The sequence below is a fragment of the Elephantulus edwardii genome, unplaced genomic scaffold (genome assembly GCF_000299155.1).
Source record: "Elephantulus edwardii isolate Elephantulus edwardi_28Jun2011 unplaced genomic scaffold, EleEdw1.0 scaffold00182, whole genome shotgun sequence".
Lineage (NCBI taxonomy): Eukaryota > Metazoa > Chordata > Mammalia > Macroscelidea > Macroscelididae > Elephantulus > Elephantulus edwardii.
Genome location: NW_006399932.1, coordinates 4938625 through 4964563, shown reverse-complemented (window position 1 = coordinate 4964563; position 25939 = coordinate 4938625). Strand labels below are relative to the sequence as shown.

Genomic DNA, 25939 nt, shown 5'->3' with positions numbered 1-25939 from the left:
CTGGACTCAAGAAGCTATAGCTTGTAAAATGTGGCACGTCTGAACCTTTTTCTTCACCTTGGTGACTCCGCAGGACACAGTAGAACTACCCCATGGGATCTAATCTTTGTGAAAACATATCACCAGCTCTTTTCCTCATGCAGAATGTTTCAGAAGCTCCAACTTTTCAATTAGCAGCTGAGAACTTAACCATTTTGCCATCAAGTTCCCCTGATATTATCCTAGAGTGTTGCAAATATTAGGAGTCACAGGATGACACAAATTATTAAAGAGCTTGATGGCTAGCTGAAATGCTGGAGATTCAAGTCTATCCACAGGGGTCTAGGGAGTCGTGATCTACTTAAAAAATCAAAATATACAAACAAAAAAACTCCACACACCAGAACACGCACATAAACAAAATCAACCATTGAAAACACTATCTTGGCTCGTAGTGTTTGCTCAAAAATAAATTTCTGAAGAAAAGAATGATTGTTGTTGTTGTTGGGTGCCATCAGGACCTCCAAGCTTGCAAGAAGAAAGGGACAGAAGAATTAATGGAAATGGAAATAAGAATTACAAAAAGAAAGTAAGACAATCTTTGGTTTAAGTATTGTAGTTAATGTTATAAAACAAATTGGGTATGAATGGTTGAATGAAACACTAATCTGTTTTTCAAACTGGTCTTCACAATCACCTGTTATGCATCAGAGAGTTGGACAATGACCAAGGAGGATAGAAGGAGAACTGATGCCTTTGAGCTGTGGTGCTGGAGAAGAGTACTGAGAATACCATGGACTGCTAGGAAAACAAATAGATTTGTCCTGGAGAGGGTTAAACCGGGTGGCTCCTTGGAGGCAAGGATTCTGAGGCTCTGTCTGACTTACTTTGGACATGTAGTGAGGAGAGACCGGTCCTTGGAGAGGGACATCATGCTTGGGAGGGTGGAGGGACGGCGCGGGAGAGGAAGGCCCTCTATGAGGTGGACTGATTCAGTGACTGGGATAATTGGGATGGGAGTGTCAGAGACAGTGTGATTGGCACAGGACAGAGCGGAGTTTAGGGCTGTTGTACATAGGGTCGCTATGAGTTGCAGGCGACTCACCGACTCACCGGCACATAACAACAACAACAACAATCACTCCAATCACAATTTAAAAAAGAGAGGACCCCCTATGGAGCCCATGCTACTGTGACTTTCAAGAGACAGCCATTAATCCCAGTCAATTCCTCTGTATCTAGTCACTGCAACCATTCTCACTGGGGGAAGCTGGGTAAAGGGATCACCCTGCTGCCCACCTTTGTTTCTTACAAATACTTGAGACTCTGTAATTATTCCAACAAAAATTTCAATTAAGAAAATACTAACAGGCAACACAAAACCTCAAACCTCAACCATCACCAAACAGTAAAGTTAATAATTCTCACCCCTCTGAGTTAAAGTGGGGATGAAGTTAGATAATACCAGTATGACCTGGTATTGAAACTGGCATGAAGGATGGCTTGGCAGTGCCCCTGGCCTTGCCTCCCTCCCTGTCAGTCACACACAGGACATTTCTGATTATGGGTGAACAACTGGGATCCAAGACAACATAAATTGTAATGCTCTAAAAAAAGAAATCATGTTCTCTTTATTCCTAAAGAGTCCCAAGCACACACTTGGCACTCAGCAAACTATGCACAATGACTAATTGCTCTCACCACCAGTTTCGCTTTAGCTCTGGGTAATTCTTCTCCACACTAGGCATAGTTATGGTTCTTCTCTACGTACAATTAGCTGGGCCCATAAATACAAATCTCTTTACAATAAGGCTGCTACTTTGGAATTTGACTGAAGAATAGAGCTATTGTTTGGGAAAATTAACTTTCTAACAAGCATCTATATACTTTCCCCTTTCATGGCCCTGGAATGTTTAAAAATGCGGCTTAAAGCATCATTTAAAACTTGAGTTTATGTCAAAATTAAAGAAACAGATCAAGTAATCATGTAGCCTTTTGAGGGGATAAGTTGTTAACAAAACCCATTCTTCACCATAGAAGTTATAGAACCAAAAATGTCTCCTGTGTTTGCAGCACTACTCACTAGTCTAGGAAACCCTGTGAATCAACTCAACAACACACAGCACCAACTCATCAGAAGTGCACAGGGACGCAGGGAAAAGTGTACCGGATGGGTAAGTTCTCCTTCCACTAATGTGTCACTCTCTTTGACAGACTCACCTAGGTAATCGCTTCTCCATGAGAAATTCTCACATGGAACATCTGAAAATCAAGAATTCTACCACAGAAGACATCTTCATGTCAAGTAGCCAAAATACAAACGAAACCACTTTCAGAGTGTGAGGAAAGAAACCCTTCTCATCACACTCCTCGATTCATTTCTCTCAAGTTATTCATTCATTCTGAATTAAAAATGCACTTTTCCCCCCCTCTGAACTCTTAGGCTAGAGGGGAATTCAGAAATTATCTAAGACTGGCTCTGTAAGTGGTGATGTTCATTAGAGACCACCTCATCCTTTGCCTCATTTTAAAATGAAACCCAGACAGTTTGAAGTGACTAGCTAAAAGATCACATGTCAGAAATAGAAGTTAGAACTCTGGAAACACGCCCCCCCCCACGCTGTTTCTTTCAAGAATTACCTATTTCCTTCCTTCTTCCTCCCAGCTTTACCCAAAAATAGGAGGAAGAGGAAAAGATAATTCATAAAAGTAATGATTAATTATATTTTAAACATGCATTAAATTAAATTTAAAAAACAAACAAACCCATAAACACCTTTTATTTATGTCACAGAGGGCACAGCATGCATCTAGGTACCTGAAGAACAAGACTGAAAATGTCCAAGAGAAGTTTATAAAGGACCAAGACTCAGCAGGAAGTGCTGGCCATTCTGTCCAGCTACTGAAGACATCAGTTTATAACTATCAACTGCTTGACTGTTTGAGAAAGCCTTTAATCCAGGCAGTGAATCAGAATACCAAATATATTTACAAAACACAGAGAAAAGTAATCAGTAGTTTTCAAGAATTCAAGTCTAGATTCTTAAAGCCCCCTCCTCATTTAACTATTACAACCTTATTTTTTAGTATTACTTAACTAAATGAAGACAATTTCATCTCTCCCACATTCTCAGCTTACCATCTTAAAATTAATTCGAGAACAGAAAGTCTTAAACTAATTGGATTGAGCTAGTTGTCACATGAAGCAACAGAAAATACTCAGGCAAACACTCAATTTCTTTTCACATTAACTGGAATAAAAACAAAACTGTGGTGACTTTTGATGGTCATCATATATCACTTGCTTCAGAAATCCATAGTATACTCTGAATAATAAATGGAAGAGCACAATCTCATTAACTCTTGAAACTCAGCACAAAGAGTTTTCCAGGCACTCAGAATTCACCAGTGACACCCAAAAAACCCCCACAAACCCACCCTCTCCATCACTTCACCTTTTGCCAAAAGACAACTGTTTTGAGACATTTCAAAGAAGGAAAGAGAGAGAGAATCCTAGTGGAAAATAATACACAGCTGTGATAATAACATGGGTGGGTTTTCCCCCCTAAAATGCCATAATACAGTTTTACTTTTAATAATAAAAGATAAAAAAAGGGGGCGTCTGTGAATAATTAGAGATTGCAGTCTGAAGCCAGTTACAGTCACTGCAATCCATAATAAACTGAAAACCCCTTGAGAGCAGGTAAATGCTTTGCAACCCTGACCCCCTTGCTCTCACATTACTTAACTACCCTGCGGTTCTTGCATTACATCACCATTCAAGCGATTGGTTCCTGCATTTTAACTCTCTCCCTGTCTCCTCCGATTAGGAGCGACACCGAAGCCCTGAAACTTCTCTCGAGTTTGCTCTTTCTCGCTCAGCTTTTCATTTGTGGCCCTTGCTGTGGCTGCTTTTGGCTCGCTTCACTCCTTTGCCCAGCCCAGCCTCTGCTCAACTCTCTCAGGTCACTGTACTAGAACAAAAAACTCTTATCAAAGTGAAAAGAAATGCCTCTCCCGAGCAAGGAGAGGAGCCGAGGGGCTGGGAGAAAAGGAGGGCAGAAGAGGAGAAACAAAGACGGGCAGAAAGGGGCGAGGGGGAGAAAAAAGATGAGGAGGTCAGAGACTGGAGCAAAAGAGGTGGTAGGGGACATGAGAATCAATAAAATCGAAAAAGGGGGAAGAAAATGAAAAACAAACCTCATGGACATCACTGAGGCTGAATTCCCTGCTGAGGTGCAGAACATGAGAGCTCTGGAATGAGTGTGTGTAGAACTTAAGCCAAAGCTTAACTAGCCTGAGTGAGTCATATCCTTCCCATTTGATTCCAGGCCAAGCGGTGATGTAATGTGCTGGCCCTTCTCTTGCGCCTCGCTCGCTCTGCCTCCTGCTCCACCGCTCTCCTTCCCCGGGCTCGCCCTCCTCCCCCTTTTCCCTTTCAGCCCAGTGCTGGTGAAGTCACCATTTAAATCTGGCAGAACTGCAGCAAAATCTCAATGTAACCAAAACAGCCCCAGGCCGAGTTCCAGACTCAGGCAGCCTCGGTGGTGCGATTGCTCTTGGAAACGGGTAAACAGAGGGGAAACAGTGCCGCCTCAGGACGGCCTAACAGCTGCCTGGAGCTCAGAGCAACCCATGCTCCTCTAGTCTGGGGGCGACGGGTTCTGATAAAGTCACTATAATGATACTGATGGGGGTGGGTGGGGAGGATGCACCCACGTGTTTGGAGATAACAATGGTGGTATGTGGAGAGGTGAAGAATCAGCAGTGCTGGAAGGAAGATGAGGTGTGAATAATCAAAGCTAGTTTGCAGGCCTGGCTTCAGGACCAGGTGACAAGGTTTCCATTGCCTGGGGCCTTTTTCCTGGAGCTAGTTGGGATTTTCTGTTGCTGAGTACCAGCCACCGCCCCTTCAGTGAGTTCTGGCCTCTGACCTCCCTGTCAGCAAGGGCAAAACCATTCTGGATCCAAACGCAGAGAGTGTCTGGAGGCATCAAGGCCTAAGAACTCACAGCCACTTCTCCCGTGGGCCCAGAGTGGTGGCTCTCTTCTGTGCTACAGGGAAGAGGTGCTCCATGATCCCACTCAAAGCTGGCTTCCCAGGATGCACCTCCCGGCCCAGGTGAAGAGAAGGGAAAAGTCTGCTCACCCTCCCAGTGAAAGCTGAGCTCCCCTTCCTCAACCTGCCCCAGGGGGTGCTGGGCGGGTGGGGCTGTCTGGGTTTTGGGAGGAGGACAGTGAGAACAAACAGTTTGTGTGTCTCTTTTTAAATTACAGTGTGAGGAAAAAACCCAGCCTGGGGAGGGCTGAGAAGGGGGGAGTTGAACATTATCCTTCACAAATGACAGTGAAGCCCTTTTAAATTGCTGAATCCTACCCCTCACTTCACACCTCTCCTACTCCAGGGCTTGACCTGGGACCATTGTTGAGCCAGCTGGGAGCCCAGTTTTTAAAATACATCTCCTCTCTTTTTTTTATTTCCCTCACACTTTAATTTTTAAAATTGGGAAGTTCGCAACTATATTCTGCCCACCCCCTTACCACAAAAGCAGAAGAAAGGCATGGCACTTCAGTACATTTTTTTTCAGTGATCACAGATTTTACTTCCAATCATTGCTCCTTCATAACAGACAACAGGAAGTAACTTTCTGACCAGTAAAGTCAGGAGATAATAAACATTCATCTTGACTGTGGCAAAGCCGAGAAGGTGGTAAGAGGAAGCCCGTTTTCAGATAAGAGTCTCAGTTTATTGAAAATACCTGTGAGGGCAGGGAGGGGTGGTCAGTGCTGTTGCTTTGGGTCTCCTGGAGTTTAAACCAGAGCTTTGGGAACTATCAGTATGAACTCAGAGGAAGAGTTAAAAAGCAAGGCCCTTCCTTCAATCCCCAGAGCCCCTGGAGGCTGAGTGAGAAGAGCTTTCTCCTGCAGACTGCCCTCTAGCATGACATCCTCAATTGATGCTGATGCCACAGTTGCTCCAGTGACACCTTTATCAAGGCAGGCAGCTCTGAATTAGAGGTGATCAGCCATAATTACAGCTGGCGCCACCGAAGCCCTTGGCCTGACAGCGGCAAATATGGTTGTTATAAAGTTTGGTCCGCCATGTCAGTGGCCTGTATAACTCATTTAGGTCTGACTCGCCGAGCAGCCATTGATTTTCCTGCTGCTGCAGGGAATAAATAAAACAAAATTTTCAATAGCTCTTACCAGCCTCTTACCCTCTCTCCTTTTTAAAGAAGACATTTACCAGGAAGGGTAGTATAAAACGATGAGCACTCACTTTTCCTTCTCCCTCCCTCCTTGATTTAAATGTTTTCTTTATATTATTGCCATAGGCATATCATAATGGATATACTATAGAGCTTTCCAAATTAAATCTCCCCATAGCTTCAGTGGGAAAAGGCTCTTCCTGGGATTTATCTTATCTCACATTATGGGGGTTAGGTTAAACTGCTTAGAGAACTGGTCCTATTTTTCCAGTGAGGTAGGTAAAAAGGAAACCAGATAGGCAGGAGATGCTGGCCATTCAAAAGTGTATTTCTTTTCTGTGATGGAGACCGGGGTTTCAGTTCCAGCCATGCTGTTCATTCATGTTCCTGTACTGCTGCAAAGATAAAATCAAACTAGGAGGAAAAGCCTGCTGAAAAAAGTCAGTAAAAAAGCCTATAAACCCAAAATGTTCCAACCCATAACCAATCACAAAGATGATGTGAGATGTGAGATAAGGCATGGTCTGCTTACATTGTCTGGTTACGCTGTGCATGAAGCTGACCTGAGTTGGGGCACGATTTGACAACTGTTATTGTTGTTAGGTGCCTTTGAGTCAAGTCCAACACATAACGGCCCTGTGAACGACAGAACTAAATCCTGTCCTAGCCTGTGCCATCCTCACTATGTCTGATACACTTGAGCCCATTGCTGCAGTTGCTGTGTTGGTACTTAAACAGCAGTTATAGGTAGAAAGTATGTGAGGGGAGCTTTCCTGTGCCTCCCATGGAAAGTACTACATGAATGACAGTCAAAGCCAGACACAGACCCGGAATGAGAAACACCAGCTTGTTGCTCCTGCCAGGAGGAGGAAGGGGCCAGGAGGCTGGCAGATGGCAAGTGTCCTCTGATCAAGGAGTGACATGGTCAATGGGTTCAGTGCTTCTAGAAGGCAGCCAAGCTCTGAGGGTCCAGGAATGTGTGTCTGCACCTGACGAAACCCCTCAGCCCACAATGTGCCAGCACACACAGGCACTGCAGTGAGGCTCCTCTGGAGGGCTAGCTAGCCTGCGTTTAAATCAATTTCAGAGTTCAAAGGGGCCTGAATATTTGCATGTGCACTTACTGGTACCCACATAAGTATGCCCTGCTACCACTTTCAAATCAGGCAATTTCTCTGAAAGCTGCCTTTCTCTCAGTTAAAAAGAAAGGTAGCTTTTCCATTTTCCTTCTAGTGAGTGAGCAGCGATTGATGGGGAACGAATCTCCTATTTCCAAAAGGAAACTCCCCTCACATTTCCCTCTTCACCCATTCCATTGCCTCTCCCCTGCCCACCCTGTGTCTCTCTTCTTCCCTGAAGGAGGGGAACTTTGGAGATAGGAGCTGTAAGATGCTGTAATTCCAGCGGGAATCTTCTTAGAAGGAGCCCCTGGCCAATAGGCTAGGCCTCCAGATTAGCTGGCTTGCTCAGGAATGCTTACAACACCCTCCCCTGCGAACATTTCATCCTCAGGGAGAGGGTGGTGGGTACAGAGCAGCTGTTCGCTGTAACTCACTCGCTTACTCCCAGCTCCTGATGAAATGTTCGGCTCCAGAGAAGCGAGAGCGTCCGAGATTTAAGCTCAGAGTTTGGAGTGCTTTTGGACAGTCTCCAAAACAACCCAACAGAAAAGCCACCACTTCCATCCACTGCGGGGACTGAAAGGGACAGCAGCCGACTAAAGTGAACTTTGTGTGCTTGGGAGAATCTCTGAGCTCCAATGAGCAGTGGAGGTGGAAAACACAGCCTTCACAGAGCTGACCCCCAACCCCCCCAAGTTTGAAATAATTCTCCTCAAGGAAAAGCATATCATCTTCTTTCAGACATTGTTTTTAAAATTTAACCCATGATTCCCATGGTCCCAGTGGAGTTGGAGGGGCCAGATAATTTCAGAGTTAAATACCCTGTAATGACTATCACATGTATCCAGCCGTAAACCCAATATTATAAATTATTCAGGGGGGAAAGTGGCATCTCTTCCTTTTTTAATTTACAATAACCATCCAGGTGGTTTTCTGAGAGCTCCTTTGCAAATTGCTTCCAGTGACCCTTCTGGTCACAGACCACTGCACACCCTCCGGGTGTCAGTCAGCATTCCCTTCAACTTGGGTGTCCATGCCCTCACAGTGCACAGAGGCCAGGGGCTGTCCAGGTGAACCTGTGCAGCAGGCCTGCTGGAGTTGGACCCCGTGACCATGGACAAGCAGGAGAGTGATGGCTGAGATGCCTGGGACAGCAAAAGTCACCCCTAGCACTCCTGGAGAGGACACTGGCTGGTAAGTGGTCTGTCCTTGGTTATCTCCTTATACACCAAGCTGTAACTTCTAACAGCCAGATCTGACATTAAGTCTCCAAAGTCCATTTGCTGACCTTTCCTGTCTCAAAATTTATTTGGAATATATGGAATGAATGGACAATATTAAAGGTGTTTAAGACAAAGGATTAAACTTTGAGGGGTGGAGGTCTCTCTCTGTGTTTCTGTTTCCCTCTCTCCCCTGTGTGTTTCTTATTCTTTTGTTGACTCACAACTGACCCTCCAGCGGATTACGGAGGCTGTAAAATGTGACCTAGTGGTAAGAAGCTGTGCTGCAATCCCAAAGGCATGCAATTCCAATCCACCAGCTGCTCCACTGGAAAAGGTTGGGCAATCTCCTCCCATGCAATTTACTGCCTCTGAAAAACCGCTGGAAGGTCAGCCGTATGTTGGTTGCACCACCACTGGGTTCACAGTGTAGCTCCCTGAAGGTCCTGCCACCAGAACTTCCTATAAAACCATCAGGAAGTCTTAAAACCAGTTGCCATAGAGTTGATTCCAACTCATGTCAACACCACGTGTATGGGAGAACTCTGCTGCTTAGGGTTTTAAGTGACTGAGTTTTCAGTAGCAGATCACAAAGCCTTTCCTGAGAAGTGGCTTACATAAATCTGAAGCACCAACTTTTCAGTTAGAAACTGGGTTCATTAACCCTTTACCAGTCCAAGCACTCCCTGGCTCACACACCTTAAGGAAGCCTTTAGATGTAGGAAATAGGAGTTATAAAAGCCCTTTGATAATTCCTAAAATATTATCATCTATTCTGCTTACTTGCAATTCAACCTTTCTAATTAATGTCTTTTGCATGCTTAAAATGTATGGATCGCTGTATCACTTAAACTCATCTCAACATGTGAAAGGCAGAGTATACACAATGAATATTTGCTGAATAAATGAATGAGGGAATAGATTAATTCATTCCTCAGCTCTGATATTACCTTTTCCAAGAACTCCCTCTAGGATCTACCAGACTAGGGTAGAAGTGTCCCTTTTTCTGTGTTCTTGTGGATTCTTGGGTCAATTTCCACCCTAGCAATAAGACGGGGCTGGAAAGAACCAAAGAGTCCCTGGCTACTTCAAATGGTTAACAGGCTTAACTGCTGACCACTGACAGCCTGGATTCCACCTAGAAATAGCCACTAGAAATAGTCCACTTGTAAATAGCCACTGAAAGTCCTACAAAGTACGCTTCTATGCTGAGACACAGAAGGTTGGCTGGTGTACGTGGAGCTGATTCAAGAGTAACAACAACTGGAAAAAACCTATTTCCTTGCTTTTTTCTCCATATTGTGACTTGAATGGAGGTTGGCAAAGCAAATTAAACTTTCATTTAACCACCAATACATATTTTGTTCAATAACATTAGTTTCAATACCACAATGTAATTGCACTTTCCCCACTCCCTTCCCTGTAATTCTCATTTCCCTCTATCCTTCTATGCCTGTCTCTTTCCTTTCTCTAGTGATATTGGTACTGATCATCCCTTCATTGGCTATTAAAAAAATTAAATCCTCATGTACACCTAAAGGCTTTGCTAAAACAATTTTTTAAAAAAAAGAACCTACAGATTGGGGGAGGGGTGGCGATACGTGGCAGTAAATATTTTACAAGAGACTAATCTCTAAAATTTATACAGAATTACAATATCTATTTCCCTTTTTGACTTCTCCTAAGATGTAAAAAGCGTGTTCTCTTTGTATTGAGATTTTCCAGAGCCAAGATTATGCTTATTCACCTTTTATTACTAGCATAAAGCAAGCACCTAGCGCATACCCAGTGGCTGTGTCAAGTACGACTCCTGGCGACACTGTGAACAACAGACCTGAACCCTGTCCTATCCTGCACCATCCCCACCATCTCTGACAGGCTCAAGCCCATGGTAACAGCCACTGTGTCAAGCCACCTGGCCGAGGGTCTCCCTCTCTTTCACAGTCCCTCCACATTTAGTAGGTCCTCAAGAAAATGTACTGATTCGGTGGGCTGGCCCAGGCCCAGGCTGCTGAGTCTCCCTGGGATTGTATTTCTCATGCAAGTGCTTTTGTCTTGTCACTTTCCTAGTCCCACATTCCCTGTGGTTTCCCAGAGATGTGAAGCATCTTGCAAACTTGTAATAGTAAGAAATCTCTAGGAAACCCTGCTGGCTGGTCTTTCCCCTGCAGTAAGTCTTTTCTCCTCAAAAGATTGTATTGTAGTTGTCAGTTGCTGTCAAATTGGTGCTGACTCATGGTGACTCCATGCATGCGAAGTAGAACTGTTCCATGGGGCTTTCAAGGTGGGACGTCTCTTCTTCCAGGTGCTTCTGGGTGGGTTCAGACTTCCAGCCTTTTGGCTGGGAGTTGCTGGGAGTTGAGTGCTTAAGTGTTTGTGTCACTCAAATAAATACCTTGAAGGGCCTTACATTTTTCCTACTTTTCCTGGGTCCACATGACAGGGATTCCAGACTGATTATCCTGAGGTTGCTAGTCCAACAGCTTACAATAAATAGGCCAGTTTTTGCCAGTTTTTCCATTAAACATCTGAGGGAATTGAAACTTGAGTTAACAGGGCCTGGACACTTGCTTATCAACTGGGATTTTTTTTTCCCCTTGGTGGCTGAGTCATCCCAAGAAAAGAGACATTTATTCTGAGCCAAAAATGCCATCTCTCTGTACATTATCAATTTGAAGCACCAGGTCTCTTCTTTCTCAATAGTCTCCCCGAATACTTTTTAAATGGTCTTCTGAAAGACATTAGTGACTTGCTTGAATAAATGCCCTGAAATTTTACTGTATTGGCTGCTTTCATTGTTAAACATTTTTAAATGGAAAAAGAAAATACAAAAGTCAGAATGCGTCTGAAGAGATTTTGAGGGTATTAGGAATAAAAAGGAAGGCTTAATTCAGAAATTGTATCTGTGGGTTCCGTTTCCCCCCTCAGGGATTCCAGCTGTAGGGCTCAGTGTGTGTTAATAAGCGTCCTTTCCATACCCTGCGCAGGGAACTACAACGGCACTGATTTACCAGGAGGGCTCTGCAGGGAGAACCAGCCCTCCAACACTTTTGCCTGGAGGCGATGAGAGAAACTTTAAAGCAAAACAAAACAGAACCAAAAAACGTGAAGCACCAAATGAAATTATCTATGTTTTTATTAAAAAGGCCCCAGAGTTAAAAAGTTGGTTTTGATAAGAGAGAATAAATGAAAGAGAAAACTGCTGACATAATATTTGGGTTTCCAAACCCACTTCCACATTCTACTGTCCCTCTCAGGCTGTGCATGACTGTGGTTTCTCTAGTTACAGCAGAATCCAGAGAGAAAAGAGCCGTTAATCCTGTCTTATGCTGAAATTGGGATGTTAAAAAAAAATCACACTGACTCTTGTCCATGAATTAGTGTACATTGGCATCTTTTTAGAAACTCATGTGTATATTATTTATATACTGAGAGAAATAAGTAAGTCACAAAAGGGCAAATATTATAAAAAGCCACTATTATAAAAAGCTAAAGAAAGATTTTCACACAGAATTATTTTTGGATGGCTACCCAGGATGAGAGGAGAGGGATAGGGAAGTAAAAATTAGTGAGTAGATGATAAATACATGTTAAGATGGATAAAGGAAAAGGCAATATACAATAAGAGGATGATCAGTATAATCCTCTAAAGAAAGAGAAAACACAGTGATATAGAAGGATTAAAGGAAATCAGAATTATAGGGAGGGAACAGGAAGTTGTTATTACATTATGGGAATTGAAATTAATGTTATAAAACGGAATGTGTATAAATGGTTGAATGAGAGATTTGCTCTGTAAACCTTCACTCAAATCACAATAGAAAACAAAGATAAAAAAAGAGCGTATGATTTATTAATAACTTTGGTTTGTCCTCTTTAAAGCTATGAGAATGGAAGGAAGGGCTATGATGTCTAAGAGGTCTTTAGGTCTGGGAATTAAAGATGCTCAGTTTCTCTTTCTTCATTAACTTGAGCATCTGTCTGACATTAGCAGAAATGAGAAGTGAGGACCAGTGATGTTTGATCTAAGCAGAGGGTCCACATCCTTTCTTTCAACACCCACCAAAGCCAGAAAGCACATTTTCAAATTGGCTTTGGGTTCTTTGTTTCTTGGATAGCAAATTCTTTTGAGAATCTAATGAAAGCTTCAGGCTTTTATTGTTAACCATGGACCAAAGTTTTAAAACTCTCCATAGAAACACCTCGCTTTCTTTGTATTAAACTTTGCAACTCTGCTTTTTTCCCCCTTCAGATTGAAAAATAAAGTTGGTACACAGAAATGAATCTCATTATGTTAAGGCTGGTCTGACTGTATACGCAGTAGAACTAGACCACTCTCTAGCTCAGGGATGCTCCGATTTGGCTTGAAATAAGCTGGGATGCAACCCTCCCGGAAGTCTATTTGGCAATATCCCCAGTCTCCTAGCGGAGAATTGAGAAAGTAGCAACAATCACAGGGAGAGCACACTAGGGTTAGAAAGGAGTATCAGTGGCAATGGAGGAATCCACTGCATAGCACTGGCCATGACATCTTTGTCATCTCATTTCATTGCCTATTGCTATTGACTCAGAACTGACTCATAGCTGACTCTCCAGTGGGTTTCCAGAGGAGGAGAACGTCCATCTCTCCCCAATATGCCACTTGTGGATTTGAACTGCCAGACAGATGTCATCTTTGAGTTAGCAGTGCAGTTCCCTATGGATTATGCCACCAGGGCTTCCTAACTTTATATATGCTGTTGTTATGTGCCATCAAGTTGAGTACAACTCATAGTGACACTATGAAAAACAGATTTGAACCATGTCCTATCCTGTGACATCCTCACACTTCGTGACACATCAGAGCCCACTGCTGTACTATGTCATTATGTCAACCCACCTGGTTCTCATCTGCTGTCCCCCTAACCTTTCCAAGCATGATGCTCTTCTCCAAGGAATATGTGAGATAAAGTTTCACCACCCTTGTAAGCAAGGAGCACTCTGGTTGCATCTTCTCTAAGATATATCTATTTGTTCTTTTGGCCGTCCATGGGATGGATATTCAGGACTCATCACTAACACCACAGTTCAAAGGCATCAATTCTTCTATCATCCTTATTCTTTATCCTGATCTCACCATCATAGCAAATGGTAGTAAATATCATGGCCTGAATCAGGTGTACCTTAGTCTTCAAACTAACATCACTGTTCCTCAATACTTTGGAGAGGTCCCTAACTGCAGACTTTCCCAGGGCAATATGTCTCCTGATCTCCTGACTGCTCGTAGTCAGTGTACTGATTGTTGATCCAAGTAAGATGAAGTAATTGGCAATTTCTATCTTTTCTCCAACTATCATAATATCGCTTATGGGTTCAGTGGTGAGAATTTTTGTTTTCTTGATGTTGAGATGCAATACATAGTGAAGGCTACAATCTTTGACTTTCAATAGCAAGTGCTTCAAGTCCTCCTCACTTTCAGAAAGCAAGGTTGTGTCACATGCATAATGAAGGTTATTCATGAGCTGTCCTCCAATTCTGATGCCATAGTATTCAGAGTCCAGCTTCTTGAATAATACGGTGTGTATATAGATTGAATTCATATGGAGAAAGTATACAAATCTGATGCACACCTTTCTTAATTTTAAATTATGTGGTGTTCCTTTCCTCTGTTCATACTATAGCTTCTTTGTCATAGGTTTCACATAAGCTCAATCAAGTGTTCTGAGATTCCAATTCTTCTCAATGTTGTTATGATCCACACTCTCAAATGCCTTTGCACAGTCAATAAAAAAACAGATAGACAGTCTTCTGGTATTCTTTGCTTTCAGCCACGATTCATCTGACATTAGCAATGTTATTCCTGGTGCCATGGCCTCCTCTATCTGCAGATTAAACTTCTGGCAGTTCTATATTGTTGTTGTTATATACCATTGCATCAGAACAGGCTCATAGCTGACTGACCCTCCAATGGGTTTCCTCAGTTAGTAAATAACATGAGAGGAGACTGCCCATATTTCTCTTGGGAAGCAGCTGGTGGATTTGAACCCCATGCCTCTGGGTTGGCAGAACAACTTCTTACCACTAGGGCACCAGAGCCCTCTAGACATACACACACCCACATTTGTTGTACATGAGAGAAGATCTTCCTTTCACAGAAAAACTGGTAAATTTGAGCCATGTAGTTTTGCACTGGCAGCAAAATTCTCTATCACTAAGCCACCAGCGCTCCCTGTATACATATATATAAATTACAGTCTTGGGTCTATATACTAAGAAATACTATAGAAGAGAATGGTTCTCTTCTCTGAAGTTCTTTATCTGTCATGTTTTTCAAATAACATAAAAGGTTTTTTAGGCCTTTAGTTTAGTGTCACAAGCACAGGAATAGAGAAAGCACCCGTCCGTTCACAGAATCAAAACCAACAGGGAACGTTGAAGGGGAATGAAGATCATGACCCGTGAGTCATCAAGAGTTGTATCTACAGCTAAGAAGGAATTAAATGTCTGAATTACAATGATGCTCCACATAATTTCCTTTTGGAAAAAGCCCTCTGTCATATTAATACTGTTGTCGGAGCACAGAAACAGCTAATGCGCTACACACACATGCACACACAGGAGCAGAAGAAAAAACAACAATAGAACAACCTTGGTAGGAACTGAATGTCTGTAAAAACAACTCAGAGAAAGGTAGTGATAAAAAGGCAGGCCATGTGAGAAATAATGATGGTTTTGACAAACACAAAGAAGCCTCTTAAACATGTCATTGGTCACTTAGTAGCCTTTTTTTCTGGGACAAGGTGTCCCTTTCCTGCTGAATTTGTTGAAGACTTTTATATCCATGTACTTGAGAGGTTTAGTGTTGACAGAAGAGAAGAGTCTTTATGATTTGGTGAAGGAAGAGCTATCAACCATTACTAGTGACAATAAGCTTAGAATGCAGTAATTGTGAACAGTAATCCCTTTTAAGGCTGTGGAGTACTTTCATCTCTATCTGGCAACCAATTTTCTTTTCCATTTAGTGTAGAGTTATCCTTGCTGTTGACTTTCTTTGAAAAAAGAACCCAGAGCCTTCTATGTCTCAAATCTGAGCCACAATGTGTATGTGAGTGTACGTGCAATTTATTCCAAACTGAAATTATATCTATGATACACAGTTGCATAGGGCAGGGCAATTTTGCAAGGTTAATGGTTTTGAGCTTAGACAGGCTCCATAACTCAGCCTGGGGCAACTACGTCTTAATTTGTCAAAGTTTCTGTTATTTTAACAAAGGCTATTCGGTGTCACTTGATATCTCTTGGCCTGGCCAAACATCAGCAAAATTGAAATCCTTTTCTTCTCCCGCATCTCCTCTTTCACTACTTCTCTCTGTATTTCCTGTCGCCTTTTTGTTCTTAAGTTGTTTCAAGTCATCTCACAAAAGATTTATGTGATAAAGGCTAATTTTATCCCACTGTATATTCTGGGGTTTGGGAGGAGAGTGATGGTTCAGTGGTTGAATTCTTGCCTTCTATGCAGGAGACCTGGGTTCAATTCCCAAATAATGTGTTTCAAGCCTCGGCACCACCAATTATGTCTACCAGAGCGGACTGCATGTTCTTATGATGTTAACTAGGTTTCAATGAAGTTTCCAGGCAGATTAAGAAGAAAGGTCTTCTAGTCTATTGACAAAAATAAACCACAAAACTCAGTTTATCTCAACCTGTGATCCACAACTGATCATAGAGTTGCCACAGAGCTGGGTGGCATTTCTACCCACTGTACCTGGTGGTGCGGTGAGTATCGGCAACTTTAGGAGCTCTAGTGGTGTAGTCCATAGAGAGTTGTGCAGATAACCCAAAGGCGGCGCTTCTCTGGTGGTTCGAATCCACTAGTGGCTCCTTGGGAGAAAGATGGACAATCTCTCTCACATAGCTCCAAAGTGGCCTTCAGTGAGTTGCTCATGGCAAACGAAAGTCACAGTAGTTCAAATCAAGTTGAATAGAACATGTAAAATATGGCTTTTGTTTCAGTGAAAAATACTAACCCTTTGTCCCTTCCTAAAACAAACTGGCTTACTGATAAGAAGCTGTGCTGCCAACTCAGGTACACGGTTTGACTCCACTAGCTGCTCTGTGGGAGAAAGTGGGAAAGTATCTCCCTGTGTGATTTACAGCCTCTGAAAAGCTGCTGTAGGGTCAGCTAGGAGTTGACTCTGACTTGACTGCAACGAGTTAGATTGAGCTGAACAACATAGACCAAGAACTCAAGGAAACTCAAAGTCATAAGGGCGCTGTTTGAGGCACCAGGACAGAGGGTGATGGGGCAGATTTTGGTATGTGGATGCTGCTGAGCCCTTTGTTCCAGTTAGAGGCATAACAGAAAACAAAATAACCGGAAGTCTCAGACACCCCAGAATTATCATCCTAACAGGTGGAAAGAAATAAAAATCAAATTAGCTAACAAATATATCATTTTAGATAGTGATAACTGCAAAGAAGAAAATAAAGCATGGTGATGAGATGGAGTGTTGGGTTTGGTGAGGCATTTTAGATAAGGGGTTCAGGGACAGTGTCTCTGAAAAGCTGCCATTTGACCTTAGAGCTGAATACTGAAAGAAGGAGCCAGCATGTGTGGATGTGCATAGAGAACATGCTAGAAAAATGCCCAGAAGCAGGAAGGGACTTAACATATCCCATGAAAGAATACAGAAAGGCCACAGAGGAAAGATCAACAAAGGAAGAGAGAACTCAGAGAGGTAGGTGGAGATTTTGCTACCCAGGACAAAAGTTGGGGATTCCCCCCCCCCTTATTAGAGATAGAAGTCACTGGGAAGTTGGCTTAGAGCTCCAACTACCACAGCAGGTGCTTTAAAAGAAAAAAAAATCCTTTTCTCACAGTGGAGGAGGTTAGAAGTCCAAATAGGGGTTACAGTCATGTCAGTTCATTTCTTTTCTTATCAGTATTGTTGTTGTTAATATATGCTGTCTAGTCAACTATGACTAATAGTGACCCTACGAAGAATGGCTCTGAAATTTGCCCTTTTCTGAGCCAACACACCAACTTAATTGCCATTTAGTTGGAACTGACTCATAGTGGATCCTCAGTGGATTTTAAGAGTCTGTGAATTTCATGGGAGGAGACTGCTCATTTTTCTCACACAGAGCAGCAGATGGATATGAACCATAGACTTTGGGTTGGCAGTGTAACTCCTTATCCACCCGGCTATCAGAACTACTTTAACCTGTAGCAAGAGCCTGACAAGGTACCATCATAATCTGATTTTTATTATAAACAAATAAATTCAATAACAATGTGTAGAATAGATTGTTGAAGAGTAATGGTTCAACTTTACAGAGATTTTAATAATAATCCAGATGAGTGTGGCTTGTGTTAGGCTGGTAGCAGAGGAGGCCGTGCATTAGAGGAGGACAGTATAGCCTATAGATGCAGAGACAGCAGCAGTACCTGCATTTGTTGGCTACTAGGAACAAGGGAAAGGAGAAATTAAATAGGAGTCCATGGTTTTGCAAGCAGATAAGTGTGTTGTTTAGTTCAATGGAAAGACTGATGGGCCGAGAGTTGAAGGGATGGGAAGAGGTGAGAGCTCTCCTTCAGACCTGTTAAATCTGAGATGCTTTTGGCCATGCTGGAAGCCCTGCTGGTACAACATTAAAGGCCTTGCTACAAAGGTTGCAGCTGGCATTCACCCAGTTCTGCTGATGAAAGGCCTGGAGATCTACTTCCCTAAAGATTATGGCCAAGATAACACTTTGGCCAATCCTAATCAGCTTCCTTATGTTGTTGTTGCTGCTGCTTTTAACATGCTGTTGAGACGAGTACAACTCATAGTGACCCTATGAACAACAGATATGAACCGAGTTCTATCTTGTGTCATCCTCATCATCTCTGGCATACTTGAGCCCATAGCTGCCATCACTGTGTGAATCCGTCTTGCAGAGAGTCTTACTCTCCTTCTCTGACCCTCCATCTTTCAAAGCATGATGTACTTTTCTTTCAAGGAATGATCCCTCTTAACAATATGCCCAAAGCATGGGAGAGGAATCTTCGCCATCCTTGCCTCAATGAAGCATTATGGCTGCACTTTCCGCAAAACATACCAGTTTGGGGGGTTTTTTTGGCAGTCCATGGGATGTTCAGCACTTTTCTCCAATACCACGGCTTAAAGACATCCCTTCAGTCATCTTTATTTATTGAGAAAAAAACCAACTGATAGCACCTAACAACAATACTAGACATATGGACAGAGGAGCCAGGAAGGCAGAAGGATAGGATCACCTGAGCTCACCAAGGTCTGAAAACATCCATTGGAAATCAATTCTTATTGACTGTCTTTAAAGCCACAGATGTGATGAGGCTCAGTATCAAGTCAGAAATGGGCAGAAGATTAGTCAGTGAAGTGAGAAAAAAAAAAAACCAGGAAGCTGGAGAAGTCACATCAGATGGCCAGGAACAAGGATTTGTTAAAAATCAACCATTTGGTCTCTCCTGTAACTGTCTTGTCTGGTGAAAAGACTGAAAGGCAGGGAGCAAAAGCTGAAAGAAAAAGTCCTTCTCTCACCTAGCACCTTTCTTTATACACTCAAACCCTATTCCTCATGGTTGCAAATATCAACCATACTTTTGTGCAATAAAAGAAAATGAGCTTAAAAAAATTCAACTTGCTGCCAAAAATGTAAATATTCCCATTTCCCTTTTTTTGTCTCTAGTCACAGATTTCTGTCAGAGCAATGATTAAAATGCAGAGCTGCTAATTAAAAGGTTGGTAGTTTGAACCCACCAGCCTCTTTGTCAGAGAGATGTGGCAATTTGCTTCTGTAACACTAAAACAATTGTCATGTAATTTCTACATATAGGAAGCCTTTAGGACAAAGCAGAAGTGCCCAGAGGGTTTCCAAGGCTGTAAATCTTTATGGACACTAACTACCTCGCCTTTTTCCTTCAGAGCAGTTGGTGGACTCTATTGCCATCCTTTTGGTTAATAGCCACATTCTTTACCCATTACACAGCCTTCAAAACCCCGTGGGGTTGTTCTGCTCTGTTACAGGGGGTTGCTATGGGTTAGAATTAATTGAATGGCACACAACAACAGCCACAAGTGTCAGGGAGCCAACAGCATGGACAACTTATCTATGAAACCAAGTGCTACAGTGCTTATTATAAATCTAGGAGAAAAAAAAGAGCAAGTGGTGGAGGTGGGGGAGAGTCCTAAAATGTTCAAAGTATTTTGTTAACATGACTAACCACACAATATGCATGATGATGATACAATTCCACTTCCTCCTTTTGCAGATGAGAAAATCATGACACAAAAGAGTGAAGTCTTGCTCAAAATCACAGCAGGTCCTTGCATGCCAGCTACACACTCTGCCACATCAGGGCTCATGCAGGAGCAGTAGGCTAAATGCTGTGAAAGGTTGGTGGTGTGAATGCACCAGATGAGGCCATCTGCTCCCACAGAGATTTAGTCTCAGAAGTCCTGCAGGGTAGTTGCATTCTGCCCATTGGGGTTACTACTAGTCAGGAAGGACTAGCTGGAGATGGATTTAGTTTGGTTCCTGCTCTATCTCTGGTGATCTTTTATTTCTGTATTGAGGGCTGGGGATGTCTCATTCAGAGGTGTTTCAGATCCTTTCTCAGTTTTAGGCTCTTAGGAGTAGAAGTTGTGCCTTGGACAATACGCCCATCCTAGAGCAATGGAAATATCCGCCCAAAGAGCAGCTGGGACTCAGGGCATTTCCTACTAACCGAGTCAAGACAGGCTGTCTCTGCAGATCAGAATTTGTCAAAGCTCATTTCAAAGGCTATTATTAAATGTCCTGATGTTTTTGTAACCAAATAAGTGCATTATGAGCAGGACATTTTTTCCTGCAGCTCTCTGCTACATCCTGGATCTGTTCTGGAAAGTGGACGGAAAGCACTGGGGATTCTGGTAACAACAGTATCAGCTTATATGTGCTACAGGGCAGTGTGTTACCTCATTTGATCCTCCAAGAACTTTTCCCAGGGATAGATCTGACGTCTGTGAGGTGTGATGACTTGGTCAAGAACACAGAACTACTAACTAGATCCCAGGAGTGATATTTCTCCATCACATCACTTTTCTCTAGGACTGATATCCCAGATGTGTGTTATTATTGTAATTCATAAAGTGATTTCTGTATTTAGTTGGCTGAGGTGGTTTGAACTCATGAAGGAGAAAAGAATTAGATAATATAAAAATAATCATAAGCAATATAAAAACAAGAGTTCATTCTTTAGTCATTACTATATGTGACAGATTCAGCTACTTTTCTAACCAAGGCGACTCATCCACAGTTATGACTCATCTGTCAGTGGAGGTTTGTGTGTCTTGATGCAGAGCAGGCTAGAGTGAGCCTGTCAGATGAAGACTAGGGAAAAAAGACCTGGCGATCTACTCTGGAGAATGAGCCAGTTGAAACTCTGTGTATCAAAAATGTCCGATCTGGCTCAGGACCAAGCAGGGTTTAGTCCCATTTCTTTGTGTATGGGATTGCCAGACAGAAGGCTGCTTACAATCATACAAAACATCAAGTAATATGCCAAGAGCAGCCTGTAACATCTCATTATTTAACACAAATATGATCAGCATTACCCAAAAGTAACTTGCCTATGGTCACACAGCTAACTTACAGCAGAAGAGTCACAAACTAAGGAAGTTGTGGGACAGATTTATGTGCTAATCCAACACATCTTGTTTCTTTGTCCATGGCGCCATTAGGCTAAAATCACAGAAGTGCCCACATCATCTTCCTTGGATTCCCCTCTTTAATTTTCACCTTCACATGATGACTGGCAACTGAGCTACCAAAGTCCCACCAGAATCTGAGAAGTATTTGAGAAGGAGGAAAAGGCTGAGAGTATCTTTCTTCTTCTCTGAGGCTCTGAAAAACTGTGAGAAGCCAGTTGAAGCTAGTAAGAGCTAAGACTGATCCAGGGCACCAAAAAATATGTTTACACTAAAGCAAGTCCTAAGAGAACCTGAGTTTTCTGAAAAGAGGTCACAGAAAACATGCAATATATTTATAAATTGGGAGTGTCTAAATTCATTTTGTAATATATGTTCAGTATATAACCAATCTTGAACATACACGTCATAATAGACTACTTAGAAAATGTAATTATAACTTTCTCCAAAGCATGGGACAATAGACTTGAGATACAAACATGTGTAGAGTTATGCATTTCAAGTACTGGTAAATTTTTTTGTTGTTTTGACTTAAACTGACTTTTAGGGAATGCTGAGAGAGTCATGGAAGGAAAAATTTTGAACAAGTTTCTTACATATCCTATGTAATTTCATATGACACAAAGAGTTAACTGTTGGACTACTAACCCAAAAGTTGATGGTTCAAACTCAGAGACACCTCAAAAGAGGGGGGGGGGAAGGCATAATTATTTGCTTCAGAAAATCACAACCTTGAAAACCCTGTGGAATGTAGGATCACAGAACTGATTTATAGTGACTGGCTTAGGGTTTTTGCTTTGCTTTGGTTTGATTTTTCTTCTTTGTATGCCTTGAAAAGAACTGATGCATTTGAATTATGATATTGGCAGAGAATATTAAATATACTACTGTTGTTTTTATGTGCCATCAAGTTGCCTGAGACCCATAGCGACCCTATGTACAGCAGCTCTGAAACCTGCCCTGTCCTGAGCCAATAGTCTCACTGATTCCAACACACCTACCCCCATTCCCCCAGTTACTGTATCTTTCTATCTTATCCAAGGTCTTCCTCTCCTGAGCTGTCCCTCCACCCTTCCAAGCATGATGGCCCATAGGCTATTAAAAGATGGAAAAATCTGTCCTGGAAGATACATCCCAAAGTTTCTTAGAAGCAAGATGGCAAGACTTTGTCTCATGTAATTTGGAAACATTATCAGGCATAACCAGTCCCTGGAGAAGGACATCACAAGCCACCTTGGATGGTCAGAAAAAAAAAAAATACCCTCCATGAGCTAAATTGACAGAGTAGCTGAGATAATGAGTTCACACACAGCAAGGATAGTGAGGATGAGACAGGACAGGATGGATTTAATTTGGTTTTATTTTTATGTAGAACTGCTATTAATTGACACTGAACCAAAGACACCTAACAACAGCTCTCTCTATATAAGGAGGCTAAATGGTCCATGTGGTTTGTGATTCGTTGCTAGGGTAAAGGTTAGGAAGAAGGGCCTGGCCATCTGATCCCATATACTCAAACTAAGTCATTGGTATCAAATTCATTCCAATGCATCACAACCCTAAAGGATAGAGCAAAACTGCTCTATGGAGTTTTCGAGGCTATAAACCTGGATTGAAGTAGACTGCAAGATCTTTCTATTACGGAGTGACTGGTGTTTTTGACCTGCCAATTACAGCCAAGAAAATCCTATAGATCAGCTCTGCTCTGTAATGCATGGAGTCATCACAATCAGAGGTCAACCTAATGCCAACACTAATCAACAACAATGATCTCTTTGCGTACAAATACTATGGATGTAAAGTTTAGTTTGGGATAAAATTTTAGATAGTTTGAATAAAGCTTTACTATCTCTTCTTCTTGTTGTTAAGTGCCATAGAGTCGTAGATGACCCATAGCGACCCTATGAATGAAAGTCTTGAACATAAAACTTTCCTCTTTTCTACAAGTTCATAGAATTTCCAGAGTCAAGTTTTTTTTTTTTTTAAGTGAATGCCATTCCTGCTTCTAAGCCTGTTTTATTTGGAAGATCCACAAAAACTAGAATCCAATCAGTTCACACCCTGTTGTGTGCAAAGCCACACCCTAGTCTGAACCCCAAACCAGAAAACACACCTCTGCAGAATCTGGTCGTTCCCCTCATCTAGTTGTTGTTGTTGTTGACTGCAATTGAGTCAAGAGCACAACTCATTGTGACCCTATGAACAAAAGGCCTCAAGCCCCTCTACAACTATCGACATTTATCAAAGTTCATAGAGTTTCCAGAAACATAGAAAACAATATTTTGAGACAAAAAGGCAGCAGTCCATAGAATGTCAAATTCAGGGAATTTGTCTTCATAGAGAGATGTTTGTCTAATGAAACCCAGAAAGAAGCAGTACTCATTCAGAGAAATGTCACATTCACTGATGCTTTCCTGAAGTCCTGGTGGCGTAGTGGTAAGGAGCTACGCTGCAATCCCAAAGGCCTGCGGTTAGAATTCACCATCTACTCTGCAGGAAAACGATGTGCATCTTTTCCCTTGTGGTTTACTGCTTCTGAAAACCCACTGAAGAGTCAGCTATGGGTCGGTTCTGACTTGATGGTACACGACAAACAACAACAACTGTGTACTAGATGTTCTGTGTGACTCAAAGATGAGCCAGAGATTACCAGTTCTTTCAAAACCAACAACCAACCACAACCCCTTAAGTGTAACTAAGCCATTTTTAATTATGTGCCAGATAGTCTTGGAAATGTGATACTTTCATGTGCGGCAGAGCCTTCAGAATGATGTTGAAAAGGATGGGGGAAAACTGGTGCAGCTAGAAGCCAAGACCAAGGTAGCTGGGCTCGAGCTCTGATGTGCTGGCACAGCTGTGCCGGAGCCGATGAGGGCTTCACGCTGAGGGCTGTAGCCTCAGGGCCAGACACAGAGGCAAGCAGGCCCTGGGAGCAGGTGAAATTACAGAAACAAAGATTCTTGACACAGGAAACAGACATCCAGAGCTTACAGCAAAGCAACAAATGCTTTACTTCTGTTCCATGAGGTTGGCTTGTAGCCACAGTTGCAAAAGCCACCCCATCTGTCTCCCTGGTGCCCCTGCTCTGGGACTGGTGTTAGAAAGAGGGTGATTGGTTTTTTATTACATGTTTTCCCACCCCTTGTTGTTGTAGTTTTGATTTTTACTTAAAAAAAAATTTCCAATTCTCAGGAATTGCACAGATAATACAGATAATACAGTCTTCCCATAGATATTATCACCGAGCCTCTCTTAATATTAGCATCATATATAGCTGAACTGAGAATTTAACAAGGTACTTTGAACGTATTGTCAGGAGAGGCCAGTTCTTGGGAAAGGACAGGATGTTGGAAAAAGTAGAGAGTCTCTGAAAGAGAGAAAGACCCTCACCACGAAGGACTGACACAATGACCCTAGAGATGGACTTGAGCATGATGGAGATTGGGAGAACAGCCCAAAATAGGGGAGTTTTAAGCTGCTGAGTCATACTTGATATGACAGCAGCTAACAACAACAATCTTACTAATCAAACTACAGATCTTATTTGGAGTTCACCACTTTTCTTGCTAAATTATTTCTTTCCTGTTTCAGGAGATGATGTATAATGAGTTTTTAAAAATGTTATTCCTTGCTCGAAAGCAAGCTCTCGATGGCTAACCAAAGTAAATGCTCTTTAGTTATTTAGGCACATTCTATATTTTGAGTCATTTGACACTATTCTCCCAATGTGTACATGTAAAGTTTGGCTACAGTCAAACTTGACATGTTTGTAATCTTCAATACAATCTGCTATTCCCTGCATCCATAATTTGGTTCTGCTTCTCCCTGTATTGGAAGCAGCCACCACATTTCACCCTACTTTTTCTTTAAAATTCACATCAAAAATTTTCTACTTTAAGAAAGTGTTTCTGGCTCTTCATTCAGAAGTGTTCTTTTCCTACCTAGGAATCCCTGGTGTGCAGTACTGTATTTTCTTATGTTGCATGCAGGGAAAGAAAGGTATCACAGGTTGGGGCAGCAGAGGAGGAATATGATGAAATGGCAGGATCTGGGCAGCTGAAGGACAACAAGAGGGCCCTGGTCTCAGGTAAGTCCCTGCATATGGGCATCACAGGAAACTTGAAAACAAACCTCACACTCTTGCCCACTTACAAGATTTAAATCTTATTAATACAAATATTATAAAAAGCTGATTATTTCTACCTATAGTATTACATTACTTCATATGGTATAAAAATCTGTTTTTACTCAATTTTTTGTTAAGAGAAAAATCTTGTAAACTTTTAAAAAATATCTTTTTCTCTCTTACTACATTGGCAATTATAATAAATAATTTTGAGGGGTAGCAATATGTTAGTGGAAAACATATGGAGCACTGACTACTGAACTACTTTGTAGTTTTATAAGTCTATAACCATATTTGCATAAATAAGATACCATTTTGTATCACCCTATAATAGAGAGAACTCTGCTTATATAGTCTGTAGGTACCTGCACTGCCTACTCAAAGGTGGAGCCCTCACTGGTGGTTCAAACCTACCAGTAGCTCAATGGAATAAAAGATGCTCAATAATGTATACTGCACTGAAACAGAGGAGGAAGAAAACTGTTTAAAAAAGATATATGACTAGGTATTTCTGTCATCACAGGAGTCTAGAGCGAGGGCTACATGGTGGAGGGGACCTGGGGGAGGGTTTGTAAAACAATGAAAGAATCCTTTC

General features: G+C 42.1%; 1 protein-coding gene across 2 annotated transcripts in view; it reads right to left on the bottom strand.

Moving 5' to 3' along the window:
- Positions 1-25939, bottom strand: part of CREB5 (cAMP responsive element binding protein 5) — a 574610-nt gene that overhangs the window by 153304 nt on the left and 395367 nt on the right. Inside the window, exon 1 of one of the 2 annotated variants that reach the window (XM_006896123.1) lies at positions 4180-4371. The exons of the other annotated variant lie outside the window; for it this stretch is intronic. Within the exon in view, the coding sequence (XP_006896185.1) occupies positions 4180-4226 (47 nt within the window). The 5' untranslated portion in view covers positions 4227-4371. Of the gene's footprint in view, positions 1-4179; positions 4372-25939 lie in introns of those variants that run through there. 2 annotated transcript variants of the gene reach the window in all.